General features: G+C 31.4%; 1 protein-coding gene across 1 annotated transcript; it reads left to right on the top strand.

Moving 5' to 3' along the window:
- Window positions 1-1009: 1009 nt before the first annotated feature.
- On the top strand, window positions 1010-11003 carry LOC143196125 (GMP reductase 1). Its single transcript, XM_076403743.1, has 8 exons — window positions 1010-1205; window positions 2854-2973; window positions 3274-3401; window positions 4011-4140; window positions 7206-7394; window positions 7621-7705; window positions 7770-7868; window positions 10534-11003. The coding sequence occupies exons 1-8, from the start codon at window positions 1119-1121 to the stop codon at window positions 10731-10733; spliced, it is 1038 nt and encodes a 345-aa protein (XP_076259858.1). The 5' UTR covers window positions 1010-1118; the 3' UTR covers window positions 10734-11003.
- The last annotated feature ends 6807 nt before the right edge of the window (window positions 11004-17810 follow it).

Genomic DNA, 17810 nt, shown 5'->3' with positions numbered 1-17810 from the left:
TTGATATTTTTAAAGAATATCTAAATACATTGGTATTTGTAATAAAAATCCAGTACATTCAGTAACGTAGTTCAATTATCATAATTTATTAATTTAATATATTTTATTATAATTTTATTTTTACTGATATATGCTATATATTACTAAATATGACATATAGTAAAAATAAACTTTACATAAAAAGTTTTTATAGAAAAAATTACGTTTAACACAATTTACTGTTATCCAACTATTTGATATGTTATTTTTTGTTGAATTAGGAAAATTAGGAATTTACCAAAGAAAAATTATTATTAAATAGTTTTCTTGTCGTAAAAAGTGAATCAGAATTGTAAAAAGCAAATATGAAAAATAGGATTTAAATTATATTTAGATTTAAAAAGCTTTCATTTACTTTCATATTCATAAGTAGCATTACTATAAGAAAAAATAATTTTATTATTTAAAGAAAAACTATTACCAAAATATATAATAGAAATATAGGAAATAAGTACCTTTTCATTATAAACGCAATATATACGCAAAATATAAATAATAATTGTTATTATTTTTGTTATTTATCAAATATGAAAATTTACTATCAATATATACTAAAACAAGTTTAGTTGTAAATAGATTTACCAGTAAAACTTAATGACAACAATATTATTTTAAACATATATTTTGGTTTAATCGAAAACACAAATTGTTTAATAATTGGAATTTTAAATAGGATTTAGTATGAATTAAAATTTCCCGCTCGAATACTAATTTAAAGTTTAGAGGTATTTTTTTACGTTCCCTATCGGTACGATGCTGAAACTGGAATCTAAATTTATTGTGATTGAAGCGCCGCAGGCGGCAAGCGGGGAACGCACTACATTATCTATCATCAGAATGGATGTTACCACTCTATATACTTTGCGGTTATAATCCTGGTTCTTCTTCGTCTTGGGAAAATAGCGAATCGAAAAAACCTAAACGCGTCTGCGCGCGAAAATCTAGTGATCTAGTTTTTTCAATTAGCGCAAAATTCACGAGACAGGATCATTCCCGTGTCTGACGTACACGGGTGACCTGAGAGGGCTATTTTCGGGTTTATTTGGGATTTTATTTTCTCACTTAAACAGATCGTAACAATGCCTAATATTATCAACGAGATCAAGTTGGATTTTAAGGATGTATTGTTAAGGCCAAAACGATCAACGTTGAGAAGCCGCAATGATGTAAGTCAAAATTATATTGATTTAATTTTTTTTTTCGAACAGCTGAAACTGAGATTTTTATTACTGCTTCCATTTGACTGTATTTACTGAACGTGCCAAAAAAAGATGTAGCATATCCTTGTGTTATATTTCCAAGGCTTCCTTTGGCAATTGACCCAATATAAAAAAATAATTCAAATTAATTTTATTCTAATAATTTTTGCTGACAGTATACCGGGCATTTGCAGACTAGACTAAATTAAAAGAAAAATGAAATGCCATTTGAACTGTAACTACTTTTAACCGGATAAATTTAAAGCGAATTGTAAGCGATCTTATCATTAAAACCCCAATTTAATTTGTTGTAGCAGCTGTTGATTGCTGAATTTGTTTTGTCTCCAAGGAAACGCGTGTCAAACTATATGAGAAGCAAGTATTCGATTTCATATCAATTGAAATAATTTAATAAGTTTTGATTCTTTTAAATATATATTCCTTATAACATTTTCAAGGAAACAAAATTTTATTTTAGAGGTGGTATTATTGTATTAATTGATTCCTGAGAATTTTTAAATACGATATACAACACGATTTTATTATAATTTATGATCGATTAAGCAGGCAAATAAACTATAAAATATCTTTATTGGTTAGGTGCCAATATTATTTTACTATTTGCATAACTTTTATGCCAATTTTTTTCAATGTATAGATTTTTATAATTTTACACACGTACTTCTATGAAAAATACAATTTAATTAAATATTAGTATTGTAGCGTATTTCATCATTTTGCATATATTGCATAATAAACGGTGTGTTTTGACTGCCATAAACTTGCAATCTAATAAGTTGATAAGCAATTTTTAATGCCTAAAATAAAAACTTCATATATAATAACCCTATGTAAAAAATAGCATTAATCCCGCTCTTGCCGTAGACAAAATGTATGATACTAAAGAAATTAATTTATTTGGGGACATTAAAAGGCGAAGAGATAATGGGAAATAATCGTAATTTATGAACTATTACTGAGGAAGATAGTGTTTTTTGTTTTTACTGAATGTTATAGGCTGACTGTCAAAATTTGTTTTAATAAAATTTATACAACGTTATTATGGTTTTTTTATTTGATGGCGTTTTTAATGTAATTGATTGATGTTTAATTGGAATGGTTATAAAACAACTCAACCTTGACAGAGTACAATTGACTTTATTATATTTTATTGAATAATTTTTTGAATTGATGTTTTCATTTAGATTAATATTTAGTTATTTAAAATTGTTAATTAGTCTTGGATAAAGTTTCGCTTAATGACTTGACCATGGAATGGTTTGCAAATTGCAACATTGCCGGATTTTGAGAGAATTGACAGAGATTTTGTTTTAATTAAATTTTTTTTGTAATATACTATCTCATAGTACTATTTCTCTTAGTTTAATATTGCAAATTAAAGTTATGATTATAAATTATGATATGTTTTATTTTTAATGTTTTTGCTATTTAATTATTGTTATGGTTATTTGCATTTACATTTTTTTGTTTGAAAAGCCAGTGTAACGCGAATTAAATATGAAGCATTGGATTAGGTATTAATGGGATAATCTGATAATTATGGGTCGAAGTTATCGATCTTTATGGGTATAAAAACTCCATTATTTTTTTGTAGGTCAATCTTCACAGACATATTACTTTTAGAAACTCAAAAAGAATATATGACGGTATCCCTGTAATGGCTTCGAATATGGACACTGTTGGAACATTCGAAATGGCAAAGGCGCTCTCTAAGGTAACCCTTGACCTTTCCTCGATTTGTTTAATTCACCCATGAACTTTTTTTGGCAGGGTTTGTATTTGGGCCTTTATGAATGTTCCATATATTGATATTTTTATTTTTACCGGATTCTAATTTTATTTAATCAAATATATCCATCAAGTAATATCCAACCTAATAAAAATTAATTTAATTTAATAACCATTGTTGCCATTGTATTATTTTAATACTTCCAGTAAAATATTTATCTTTCAATGTATAATTTTGTTATATCAATATTTTTTTATATTATAACTGTTTATTTTATTTTTGTAGCATAGTTTATTCACGTGTATTCACAAGTATTATACGGTAGATCAGTGGAAGGTATTTGCCGATGAGAATCCATCTGTATTAAAGAATATTGCTGCTAGTTCAGGAATGGCTGACAATGATTTTAGCAGGTTTGTGGGCATAAAGATAAAGTAACTGAATTTTTAGATGTCTGAAAGAGTAATCGATGTTTTTTGAATAATCTTTTGCTGAAATATAATTTTATTGCAAACTGAATTATTTTGGAGATGATTTTGTTTAAGGATTAAACTTTATCCACACTATATGGGTATATTCTGTGATGTATCATGATCAAGTTGGGTTTACGAGTTTAAAAATTAGTTGAAAGTAATGTATGCTGAGTGTAATATTAGAAAACCAGTAAAAAATGCCAATTAAAAGCCTGGAACATATGCCGGTGTTAGAGGTCCGATAATAAGATATAATAAGATATATAAATAAGATATCTTTTCAAGTCCCTCTTCGACGTCTTCACAAATTGACCTTATGTTTATAATAATATAATTATAAATAAGTTCAAGAAGCATGAATTTGAAGAAACTGATATAGAAAGCGTGGATTACTTTTTCAGTCAGCTAATATAATTATATAGAATTACATAAAAATTATTGATAATTTAAATTTAACATAAAATATTAGTAATCCACAATAATAATACTAAGTAAATTTGTATATACAAATGGACACAATGACACATAAAAATGTTTGACTTTTTGTAGACTCTCAGATATCCTAAATGCAGTTCCTGATGTAAGTTTTATCTGTTTGGACGTAGCCAATGGCTATTCGCAACATTTTGTCGAATATGTACGAAAAGTTCGTGCAGCCTTTCCCACCCACACTATCATTGTAAGTTGAACTGATGTTTTTATGTATTTTGTCCGTAGTAATTATTTCATGTGAGCGAAAATTAACACCAACATCAAACATTATTATGTAGTGTAGTCTATCTGTTGGTTTCTTTTTGATATCGGTCTTTAAACTCAGCTTTATAGTGATTGTCGTTTAGTTTTGTTAGGTTTCTATATGTGGTTTCTATATAGGTATACTACATGTGGGTTTACACGAGTATTGGTCGATTTCAAATTACATTATCGAAATATATCAATTATGTTTGACTGTTCAAGTGAGATGAAAGTGTTGTTATAGTGGAAAAGAAAGTTATGGTATAACATTGTGGATATGTAATCGAAACAAATACATAGAATATAGTACATAAATATGTGTTCTTTTAGTTGACTGGCTGAAGAACGGTTTCCTAGAAATAGAAATGAAATGAGAAATGAACTATTAACCAAAATAAAAAAACCCTGGTTACTAAGGCCTTTGCCAAGGAAAAGGCTTCGTATTGGAGTATAAATTTTAGAAATGGGACGCTATGCTGGGAAGAAGAAAAAGCATTGGAATTAACATAATACCGATAGCTGCCTATATAGCCCTATAAAAGTTTATGAGAATTATACAAACGATACTTTTTTTTTAGCAGCGAGCAGTTGTGTTATCTAGGAAAGATCAAATATTTCGGTAACCTCAGTTTACCGACGAATGTATTGGTTGCCGAAAGCGTGATATTGTCGTTTTTATTGATTCTTGTTTTACTTTAGACTGTATAAGCAAGTCCTGTCCTGGCATTGGATAGCTTTGAAAGCTAATATATTAGTTGATACAAATGTTGAGTCTTTAAGTATTCTTCACCATGTAGTTTGCATTATAGAGCCTTATAGTTTGAGAATAAATTAGAAAATAATAAGAGTGTTGATTAAAAAATCACCTGCTATTATCAGGTTCAACGGCATACGGTTTGAGTCACAACAGTCACATACGTTTGAGAGGTTATATGTATGTACAGGGGATAACACCATGCAATATCCAGTGCATCTAGTTGCATGCTGGCAACACAGCTTTCGAGAGTAAAGTTTTATAGATTATGTTCCAGTGTATTATACGCTTTGTTTTTCGACGGTTAAAACAGGTGATCGGTGAAATGTGTGAAAACAGCTGAATTATTTAATTTTCACAAGCGATAATGTCCACGGCTATGACAGCATACACAAAACATGGTAAATCATCATCGGCAAGGGGGCATAGGAGGCGAAACCCAAACTTAACCAACATCAATAACAGAAAACTACGGTGGTAAAAGTAACAGCAGAGCTCAACACTCTGTTCAGTAATATTGTTTCGACAAAGACACTACAGCGGGAACTCCACAAAGCTAACGCTCATGGAAGGGCTGCGTTTGCGAAATCTATTATGACGGAAGCCAACATTTAACTGCGGAAGAAGTGATGAGCGATTATAAATGATTATAAATGGACACTTGATGATTGGAATATTGCGATGTGGTCCGATGAATAATCGTTTATACTGTTTCCTACAAATCATTTGATGGACATTTATGGCATATGAATGAAACAATATTCCGTTGGAGGCTATCCAGACACTATGAATTTTTTCGAAGAATTGCAGATGTTTTAAAATTGAATCGTGACTCAACACCTTATTGATAAATATATATTGTGTCTATATTACATGTTCATATTATTTTGTTTGAAATATGATAATAATATGATAAATATATTATATGTTGTTTAAAAGCCAATTTGTGGTATATTTGATAGGGTATTAATTTAATTTGCATACATTAATATAACAAAATTAACTCATATTGTCCGCTTATCTTTTGTAAAAAATGAATATTTAATATTTCAATTGCATGCATTTTTTCCTTTTTGTAAAAAATAACGTGTGTTAAAAGTGTTAAAACCGATGTTGAAACTAAAGCCTAGCTTAATTAACTTTATTTTATATTAAACACATATATTTTGAAATGTATGTTAAGAATTTGCTTTAAAAACATGAAACAACTGAAATTACTCTTTCTCCACACATTATGTCCAGAATGCTCAACACTATTAATTATAAATACATAAGATATCGATTATAAATTCTCCAATATATTTCTCGGTGCACTATTAGAATGTTAATAATTTGTAGATAAAGAGATATTTTCCCCAACTCTGGTAAAACCTATTTGAGACATTTTTCCGTACAATATGCCAATTAGCAGACTAGTGTAAAAACAGTCAATTAACATTCTATTTTTAAATAAAGACGAAAAGTGTCTAATTCACGTTTTTTCAAACTGTCTAATTTAAGAAATTTAAGTTTAAGTTCAATAAAATATGAAAAAAAAACAAGATAACTACCAGGATAAATACCCATGTAGTAAGGTTGCTTGAATTATTTCATAACTAAAGTTTGAATGAAAGAAGTCTTTCTTCACTTGGGATATACATCCATAAATTCACACTACGGCTTATATAAAAGCTATTATGTAAGTATCCGCTATTTATGGTGGCGCTGGGACTTGGAGTTATATGCTAGTAGTTGCTAAGTGAATTATTTTGGCATTTGGTAATATCTACGTTGCTTTTAATTGCATCTAATATGAAATCTATAGGAATTTTAATTGCTAATTTGACTCCGATTAATTTTTTATCAACCCCTAACTATTTACGATAATACACGCAAACTAACAATACTCCAGAATTATAAAGTTTTAAAACGTTGCGTGCCTTTTTATTGAATTAGCCCGACCTTGTATACATTTGTTTATGATAGCACAGTAGTATTAGCACGCAATTAAATTCCGTCAAAAATAAACCAACAGATAGCCTATATAATATTTATTACATAAAATGTCACCACTGTACGAAATATCCTATACCCAACTTGAATCTTTTATTGTTAATGTTTAACAGGAACCAACTGAACGGATGGTTTACAAAGTTTTTCCAGTCTTGTGTTACTTTAAATAAATTATCACTAACAATTTTAGTTCACTTTTTTCAATCTAAGATATCATAATTTATGCCCGCAGAATATGACTTAATTGAAGTAATTCCTTTTAGGCAGGTAATGTGGTGACTGGTGAGATGGTGGAGGAGCTGATACTATCCGGCGCCGACATAATCAAAGTAGGCATCGGACCAGGATCGGTTTGTACTACCAGAATGAAAACGGGGGTGGGTTATCCGCAACTTTCCGCTGTTATAGAGTGCGCCGATGCAGCGCACGGCCTTCAAGGCCACATCATAGCCGTAAGGATGATTTGCAATAGTGTTGGCCGTAATCGAAACGATTTATTATTTTGCAGTATGGAGGGTTGCATAACGATAACATTTTATGTTGTATAATGTATCAAAATTTAATTATAATAATATATTATTGCCGTATAACTCTCTTTACTCTAAATAATTGGTTATTTAGATTATGCCCAAAATTAATATGTAAAATTCAATTCGGTAAACGATATGATGTTACTAGGATGGAGGATGTACCTGTCCTGGAGACGTAGCCAAAGCCTTCGGAGCTGGTGCGGATTTCGTTATGGCTGGTGGAATGTTTGCAGGTATTTTCTATAGGTTCCTGTTTTTGTCTTATCGTGGAGTGGTTGATTTGTAGTTTTTTTTTAGGTCATGATCAATGTGATGGAGAAACAATCGAGAAGGATGGGAAGAAATTCAAATTGTTTTATGGTATGAGTTCCAGTACAGCCATGGAAAAGCACGCAGGTGAGAATTTAGAAAGTTTTTTTTTATCTCATAATATATTTTATTTCTTACTTTTACTTCTTTATAATCTTTCTTTTTTATCTTTTAAATAGTTTATAATTTTTATTATTTTTATTTTGTACCAAAAGAAGAGTAGTGCTATTTTGTTATATAATTATATATGATTCGAGTATAAAAAAAATAGGCGGAACTGCTTTAAAATTTTTTTAATAAAACGTTAATTACTATTCTTCTCATTAAAACGCCAATTGAATTTGTGATGCCATCAGTTCATAGGAACTTGTGTCCCATAACACGATTATCCATTTATGAAAGAAGCAAGTCGTCTGTTTCAAATCAACTCAGAGTAATTTAATATATTTTATCCAATATATACGTTTGTTTTATATATTGTATAACAATATATAAGGGAACTAAGAATCATATTTTATATATAAAAAATGTGTTTGTATATACTATATAAAATAATTTTTGGGTTCCATAAAGCGCTATAGTCTAATAATTGTTGAAAAGCACCTTTCTGCAATTTTTTAAATTCTTTTGAAGAACTGTTTAGGTTTTGTGATATTATTTATGTTTTTGGGCGTGCTTAATTTCAAACTTAATTTTAGTCATCGGACGATAGTTTGCTTGACAGGGTATCTATGTTAAACGAGTTATTATATTAAAATAAAAAGAATGAGCTTATTTACAAAACATATTTAATTAATTAATTTAACGATACATATTCTTAAATCTAATATACGTTCACTAACACATACTAAAACCCTTTTTTCCAATGAGGCTCCTTTTTGTAAATTTTTGCTTGTCCGGGTTTTGTTCTAAATCGATCAAGATTAGTCCAATATGATCGAAAAGCTCAATTCTCTTTAATGTCTCTGTGAAATCTTACACCTTGCTCTTCACTCACATCTTTCAAATATTGCTGAATGTAGTCGTAGTGGGAATGAAGAAAATGTTATACTCATTAAGCAACTTAAAGCCTGAAATGCTTTTAGTTTTTTTACTGTTTCTTTTTACGATTTGTTTATAGTTGGGACCGTTAAGATTGCTAAAATGTTTTTTATATGCTCCTTAAAACCAACTTGCCCTTCATTCGTCATGGTCGTGATGAATTGTGCCTCAGTCGTAAGTCATCTCATGTCTGGCCCGACAAAAATATCTTCCTCAATCTTTGCTTCTAAGATACCTTGAAACTCTGAAACTATATATTTGAAGCAATTTCTATCTTTGGGAAGTTATTTTAAAAATTGTTTCATCAATCCCAACTTTTTTTTCAATGCAGCGGTGGTAAAAGAACTTTATGTGGAAGTACCAATGTTTGTCGGCGGCCAACTTCTTTTGGTCCAGTTATTTGCTTGGTCTCTTTTATTCTATAGATATAAAAAGCAAGGGACCCTTATTAATTAATAAAAAAAAAAACTAAAAAATCACTTATTTGATAATAATTTTGTACTTTTCAAAATAATTCTTTCGCCCCGGAATTTTTTCATATTATTTTTGTTTTCAGTATACCATATACATAGAAATCAATTGGAAATACTGAAACACACTTTTTGTTGCAGACTTGTTTTATTAACTGTGTGGAAAAGTTCACACATTTTTTATTTATAAATATAAATATGAAAGTTCCGTTTATGCAATGTTTGCGACTTTAAAATGTCGGTCATCGTCAGAATTGAACATATTCTTGGAGTAGAAAAGGTAGTGCGGCTTCAGTTTATTCGCTATAAATTCATGTTCATTAATTAGACGAAAGCTGTATTTTCGGTTTAATAATGCTAGTTTCGTTCTTTTCGCATCATCAATCGTTGTGCCAAAAAAAATTCAATTTTGGACGTATAGTACTACATTTACGAATTGATGGTTTCGATTCATAGTTTACATAATTGTCATCAATTTTTTTGGATGTAGTTTTCGTTCGGAGTAAAAATGATTCTGGTAGGTTTATTATGTTATCTAGATATTTTAGCGTCGTTATATTGATTGCAATTGCTTTTTATAATATTATTGCAATGTAAAAATGTCAGTATTGATGTGATTAATAACGATATTGGTGTATACCATTTTCTGTTAATTTACTACAAAAAAAAAACAATTTAAGAACTTAGCATTGGTTTTTGATGTACCTAACACAGTTTTAAAATATATTTTAATACATTTTTCTGATTTGATAGATATACAAATATTTACCACTTTTTAATGCCTATTATCAGCAAACAAAAATTGTATATTATAAGAATCATTGTAAAATATTTCCAGGAATTCTTAAAAATATTGTTGGACATCATATACATATATAAACAAACTATAGTAGCGAGATGAATTTCAAAACATAAATATGAACCGTAAATAATAAGATACTTCAAGTCTTCGGTCTAACACATTTTAATATAACAACATATAAATTTTTTATTGGACTTTTATGATTTCTTTCCAAAATTTCATTAAGTTTTTCTATTCATTTACAAGTTGTATTGGTTTTTGTGAAATTATTTTTAGAAGACTTTGAAGGGCAGTTTAGTAAGATATATGTGTGCGGTTTTGTACAAAAAATTGAGTTATTTAGACTTTAAACTGGAGATGAGCTGCTCATATCCCGTTTTACTTATTCTAGTATTCTGAGTTTTAGTAAAATTTGCTCATATTTCTGTTGATTTTTTAGGTGGTGTTGCTGAGTATAGATCTTCGGAAGGCAAAACTGTGCAAGTTCCATACAAAGGTGACGTGGAACTCACCGTGCTCGATATCTTAGGAGGCTTGCGAAGCGCCTGCACCTATACTGGCGCCGGTAAACTGAAAGAATTACCTCGAAGAGCCACCTTCGTTAGGTGTACCCAGCAGTTGAACACCATCTACAGCTAGGCCTTGTCCTAAACACCGGCTAAATCGTGAGCGCGTCAAGATGGAGTCTTCGCCAAGGATCGATCAGTTATATTTTTGGATGAGTAGATTCTTCACGGCATAACCAAAACCACATATTTAGCCAGCTTTCTTAATTTCGATTATTAAGACTCGTGCCTACGTAGACGATGTTGACTTTTGAAAGTGTTAGCACAATTTTTTCCTGATTTATACAGAAAACGTTCTTTGTTATCGATATATTCGTTTATATTAAAATGTATTAAGAACTGATATATCTGAAGTTTATTTTTATCATGTCTAGATCATAAGGTATAGAAATAAGTTTTAATTTTTTTTTCGTAACTTTCTATTACATATTAACCACCATCGTTAGCTATAACTTTTCCTCATTCTTCAATTATTTGTCCAATATGTCGAGAACATGCTGATGTTTTAAACCAGATAATTTTACATTACTTAATTGATGGCGCCTTTTTTGTTAAATGTAGAACTATTGGTGTTCTTAATAGTAAAATTCGTTTGTGATTTAACATATTTTTTGACGAACTGTATGTATTTCAATAAAATAATTTTACGATTGTTCTCACGTAATTGTTTTTCCGATGATTTAGCTTGGTTCTATTTGTTGTTCAGACCATCTAAATTTATAATGAAGTTATATTTCCAACCACATGTGACATCCTCATTAGTATTAATTAGTAGTTTAAATAAAATAAAATATGTTCAAGCTGCGTTTGTTTGTAAGCTGCGAAAAAGGATAAGTTACCAATTACTCAGTATTATTCCATATTTTGTAACTAGTGGATTCCTGATCATATATTCGTATATTAATTTGATTTACACATGATATATTTGTGCAATTTTGATATTTATTTGATGATAAATAGGTTAATACCCTTTTCCATTCAGCTGTCATGAATTATTACGCACGAAGGTTGTATATATAGTGTATTATTATTTTTCGTCAAACAAAATTAAATTTATTGTGTTGTTAAGTTAAATAGAAATGTCGAGGCACCGTACCTCTTATTCAATCATAATTATATATTTTCTTCCTATTCATTAATAACAGATTGTCCACAAGATTAACAGATATTGTTATATTAATTGTTTGTTAAAACCTGTTTTGCGGCCGCAATTTAACACGAAATAATCAACAAAAAAAAGCTGAAGCATTTGCTGACCATTTAAAACCTTTAAATCAAACGAAAGGTAATTTGAATATAAGATGCTGTCTAATGAATGTTAAAATTCGACGATTCAAGTCACGCCAAAGGAAGTCACTGCTCAAGCTCAAGCAAGTTACTTGTAGAAGCTAAAATCAATTCAATCTTGTTAAGTTTGTGTATGTTATATGCTCGGTAAACGTGGAAGCACTTATAGATGCGTATTTGCATTACTTTGATTTTGCTGTATTTTGCAATGCGTGCAAAATAGACCTATACAAGTAGTCACTTGCTGAAAATGTATAGTTTTCATTTTCTGTACCTCACCTTGCTTGTATATTAATGCAAGTACAGCAGAAAAGTAGTAATAAGTTAATTTGTAAATTAAGATAGTACTAAGCATATCTAATGTATGGTTTAATTAATTTAAAAAATCTGTGCCATCCTTATGTAGAGAACAGAAAAATCATGTAGATGATTGCTACTTTTAGCCGATGAATGTCGTCAATATTTTTTTTACTCTTTGTGATTCCACAATCTGCCCTATAGGCAATAAGTATTTCTTATATCTATATTATATATACATGGCATGTAGAAAATCACTTCATTAAGCGATCTCCTGTATAAAATATTATCTTAATTAATTAGTCTTATTCTAAAGCTTATTTTAAAGTCTATATATGTCCAGTAATCAGATCAAGTGGTGTTAAATGTTTTAGTCTACGCACTTCACTATCACGTCGCATATTTAGCTGGTTAGCGAGTATGTTGGGATGCACTGATACTCTTTCGAAGTACTTCACACAAACACGTTGAATTGCACTCGTTATAGGTTTTAGAGGAATAACGCGTTGTATCACTTTATTTGAAATATAGTACGGAGCATCAACAATGGCACGCAACACCTTATTTTGGAACCGTTGAATGATGGATATATTAGATTTGCTAGTGGTACCCCATACTTGGATTCCATATGACCAAATAGGCTTCAGTATAGACTCATATAGCAATATCTTGTTATCTAGTGATAACTTGGATTTGCACCCGATAAGCGTAAACATTTTATATAATTTAAGCCTAAGTTGTTTTCGTTTAGAGAGTATGTGCTTCTTCCAGGTTAGGCGTCCATCTAAGTGTATACCAAGATATTTGACATGCTCTGCTTGGGGGAGTTGACGATGATTGATATACACTAGTGGACATGTTCTTCTACTACGGGGATTTTCTTTCATTGGCTTTAATGTGCCATGTCGTCAACCATAATTGTATTTGCTCCAGCTGGGTTTGTAGGTTTATTGATGCTGTGACTGAATCTTCATGGGGTGCTAAGATTGCGGTGTCGTCTGCGTATGTTGCCACAGTAGTTATTTTTGCGGTGGGCAGATCGGTCGTATACAGAAGATACAGTACTGGACCCAGTACACTACCTTGCGGAACTCCTGAATATATGGGATGTAATTCGGTATGTTCATCGCCTTGATTTACAAGAAAATGTCTATGAGTGTGATACGATTTTAGTAACTGATAGTCCCGATGAGGGAGAAGTTTCTTTAGTTTAACCAAAGCCCGTAAGCAATACTTTGTCAAAAGCCTGAGATATATTTAGAAAAGTAGCCGAATAATATCTTTTGGAATTTAGGTCAGTATTTATTTTGTTTACAAGTCTATGCACTTGCTCTATAGTCCCATACTTATTGCGAAACCCAAACTGATGTTCTGGAATAATGTTTCTTTTTTCTATTATATAGTTTAGCTTCTTTATGTACAGTTTCTCGAAAACTTTCGAGATTATCGGTAATAAACTTATAGGCCGGTAGGAGGTCACATCTTCTGGTATTTTTCATGGTTTAAGAATCACTAATATTTTAGCTACTTCCCAGATGCTTGGGAAGTAATTAATTCGTAGCATAGCATATAAATATAAATGTTAATAGTTTTATACCCTTTTTTGATAGTTCTTTTAAAATTTTACTAGTAATTAAGTCATAACCAGGAGCTTTTTTAATATTAATCTCTTTCATTATTGTTTTTTCAATTAACTTTTTTGACCGTTAATTTCTCGTGCCGTAAGTTCATTTGAAATGGCGAATCTAGAAAGCTAGTAATTTTATTTTCGTCATCTTTATGTAGCTGAGACTGGAAAGGTTTAAAATTATTTTTTAAGTGTTTTGAGATAACGTCGGTCTTCTCTTTATTGCTCCTAGCCCAATTATTTTCGTTTGTTTAATAGATGGGTTATGCTGCTGGGGTCTCTTAAGCTTCTTTGTTGCTTTCCACAACGAATAGTCTGTAGCGTCAGTTGGCGTCAAATTATCTAGGTATTCTTGAATGCCTTGTTCATTTTGGATGAGTTCTTTCAGCTCTTTTGTTGCCCAATTAAATTTTCTTTTATTCTTCTTGCTGTTGCCAATTTCGTCGTAACTTTCTTTTTTCTGCTATCTTTTTCTGTATTGTACATGATATATGTGTATTTTTTCTTGGAAATGTTATACTGTTAGGAGTCGCGGAGAATGCTGCCTGTATATTTTTTGTAGTGTTTATTGCTGCTGTTTCTATATCAATTTCAGTTTGTAGCGGTAAGTTTAGAGATATGTTTCGGCCTAAGTTTTCTCTAAATCAGGGCCATGTCATCAATATAATTGCAATAAAATATTCTAACATATCATAAGTGTCGAAGACAACTCCACATACGGATAGTGATCTGATGAGTTTCTGCTGTGATATCAAAGTTTTATTTGATGTGATGAATATAATATGATCCAGGGGAATGACGGTTGTGAATAGATAGTTCTCAGTACAGTTCGAAGGTGCCTCTGCTCCATATCGGAAATAAAAAATCATCCATTACGGAATGCTATACAATTCGTACCATTTTAACTTAGATCAAATACAATGAACATCAATGAAGTGGAAATTTGTGACTATCTAAAGATTGATACATAAGTTACTTATAATTAATTCATTTACATATTTAGTACAGGTTACTGGTCTATTTGTTGGGATGTAATATGGATTGATGAAATTTTGTGTTTTTTTTATGTCTGGTGGGACATAAATAAGTGGGACATTTTATTGTGGTGGGACAGCTGTGCTGATCACACAGATCATCATTATGTGAGAAAGGCGTTGCCGAGTCGTACCCATTATGACCAACGAAGACAATAAAACGTGTCTTTTGTACCAGTTGTGAACCCACAGGATGCATTATTTTCACTTCTTCACATCATAATTGGTCTCATTAAGAACTTTGTCAAAGCACTCAATCGTGAAGGATCGGATTTCCAGTAGGTAGTCATGTTGTTTCCAAAACTGTCCTACGCAAAAATCAAACAATGAATATTTTTCTGACCTCATATTAGAAAACTAATAGCTGGCCCACAGTTTACAAAATCTTTAATAGTTTCAAAACATTATTCACAACTTTCTCGGTAATCTCAAATCACCGGATTACGTAAGTACGTAATCGTCAATTTGTTGCAAACTTACCACAAGCTTGGAGCTAGAATGTTTCTCAAAATTTCTGCAGTTTTTTCTGCATTCATATCTTGATTTTTCTCATAACATTTGGTCGACACGAGCGACGAGCAACTTTATAAAAGTGATTGCTAATTTGGTTTCAGACCTCCCAATTTACTGCATAATAACAACTCATATAGCAACAACGCAAGTGTCTTGAACTTTGATGTAGAACTATGGAAGGAGTACATTAAAAATAAAATAAAAACGGGATATATTTAAATTTAATACTGTTACTCAGGAAAATAGGAGAATTGCAGGTACTTAAGGAGGGACTCCATTCTCATATTACAACCGATCTATTACAACTAACCTTGTAGTAATAGTAATTGACTATTTTTTTCCAAACTTGCCGATAAAATTGCAATAGCGAGATTACACGTTGTAAACGACTTCACAGACGCATACCATATAATCCCGATCGAACAATTCGATTTCCGTGCCAAACATTGAAGCCTTCACCAAGCTGCCCGCATCGCAGTAACAATCCATTAGGCATTAAGGAAAGGTCGAAAAACTGGAGCCATATTTTTAGATGTCTCAAGCTTTCGATTAAGTATGTTACGACGGTCTAATATTCAAAGCGAAACAGCTTGGTCTACCGAATGCTCTAATATCCATGATATATTCATACTTGGACGGTAGGTCCCTTCAAGTGAGGATCGGTGACGCAATCTCCTCTCGTAAACAGATTTCCGCAGGAATCCCGCAAGGAGCTCCACTAGCCCCAGCCATCTTCAACCTATATATGGCTGATTTCCCACTCCACAAACATTCCCACAAAGCATTTTATGCAGATGACATCGCTTTTTTCACAGCCAGTTATAGTCCCGACGCTATTCGCAACAGACTTCAAGACCACTTAAACTAGGCGATTACGTGGTACATATTCTGGCGGCTGCAGATAAACCCGAGCAAAACTCAGTCTATTCTGTTCCACAGGAAGAAGGAGTTTCGCGCCTATCGCCTCCAAATTGATAAAGTCCCCATTCCCTAGCTCCAGAAAGTTTCATACCTCGGTCTCAAGTTCGACCTCAGATTCCAATGGTCAGCTCAAACACAGCACGCTCTTTGCAAAGGTAGTAGCGTGTACATATTTCTACATTTACTCCTCTGCAGAAAACGTAAACTTCCAATCCGTCCAGTCTGCCTCTACGGAGCATATGTGTGGTACAGCATGTCTCTGGGAGACAACATGAACTCTTCCAAGTGTTCCAATCCAAAAAAGTCCGCGCATTACTCAATGCCCCATGGTTCCTGAGGAACGTCAACACTCACCTAGAATCAGGAAACCCGTTTGTGAAGAATTTCACGAACGTGCTCAGTGTAAGATTCTCCATAGGCGCCTGAGAAGACGACAACACCTTGATTAAATCCCTATCCATCCACAAACTTCGGCAGTCAACCAAATACGATAATCCCAGTCGTAACCCAGGGTCTCTCTCACTTGCAAAACACTCACATCCCGAACCCGAAGCGACATCAGCAAAATACGATTTGGTGCTAGCTGGTCGTCATGGAATAAGAAAAAAAATGCTTTTTACTATCGATTGTTTCAGTCGCTATTTTTGGTTCGACTGATTTTACTACTTTTTACTAGTGACTGTTTCAGTCGCTGTTTTCGGTCCGACTGATTTTATTACTATTTACTATGGACTGTTTCAGTCGTGTACTTTTAGTTATTATTTTTGGTTGTACTAGTTTCATGCGACTAATTTTTCACATTCTGGCTCTGACGTCCTAGCCGCGACCTTGAAAAAATGTACCGAATTTATGCTTACATAAATTTATATGCAATATATATAGTTTTATGATTTAATTTTTGGTAATTTGCTTGTAAATAACAATACATTGTATATTAATATAGCAGCATTTTGGAACGATATTTTTCAATATTGTTAATGTGATAGGGTTAAAATGATAGGGTGATTCAAATTTTGAATGATAAATAGTAAAATACTTTTGACTGTTTTTATATCAATAATAGGTTTTTTTTTGATTGATTTTTTGGTTTGAATCTAACTCTCTCGATTTTTGTTTAAACATATTTCCGTTCAATAATAAATAAAAGATTTATTTTATTTCAAAAAGCTCTAGTAGTTATTATGTGCTCATTTTTATCTTTAGCTCTTTCTATGATCTATTTCTTTCTATGTTTATTATGTATTTTTATTTAGTATTTACGGTTATTGTATATCTTTAGTTTTTAGGTTTTGTTTAAGTTCTATTGTATTGTCTATATATATTATAGTATATTATTTAAAAATAGCAATTAACATTCCATTACTTTTTACAGATCCACAGAACGTTTAAGTTAGTACGTGAAGGAATATGTACATCTCCGTCTCGCTTATACTACCGTTGGAAAATATAAGTACATATAAAATTAACTGCT

This window comes from Rhynchophorus ferrugineus, unplaced genomic scaffold, assembly GCF_030347505.1.
Source record: "Rhynchophorus ferrugineus isolate W39M unplaced genomic scaffold, kcgeb_rfMv2 rfM4, whole genome shotgun sequence".
NCBI classification, from domain to species: domain Eukaryota; kingdom Metazoa; phylum Arthropoda; class Insecta; order Coleoptera; family Curculionidae; genus Rhynchophorus; species Rhynchophorus ferrugineus.
Note: the sequence above shows the minus strand (reverse complement) of the source record. Positions and strands in the feature narration are given on the sequence as shown.

Coding starts and splice junctions, on each gene's coding strand:
- LOC143196125 (XM_076403743.1), top strand. CDS start 1,119: ATGCCTAATATTATCAACGAGATCAAGTTGGATTTTAAGGATGTATTG. Junction 2,974..3,273: donor TGGCAAAGGCGCTCTCTAAG/GTAACCCTTGAC, acceptor TTATTTTTGTAG/CATAGTTTATTCACGTGTAT. Junction 7,869..10,533: donor AGCCATGGAAAAGCACGCAG/GTGAGAATTTAG, acceptor TTGATTTTTTAG/GTGGTGTTGCTGAGTATAGA.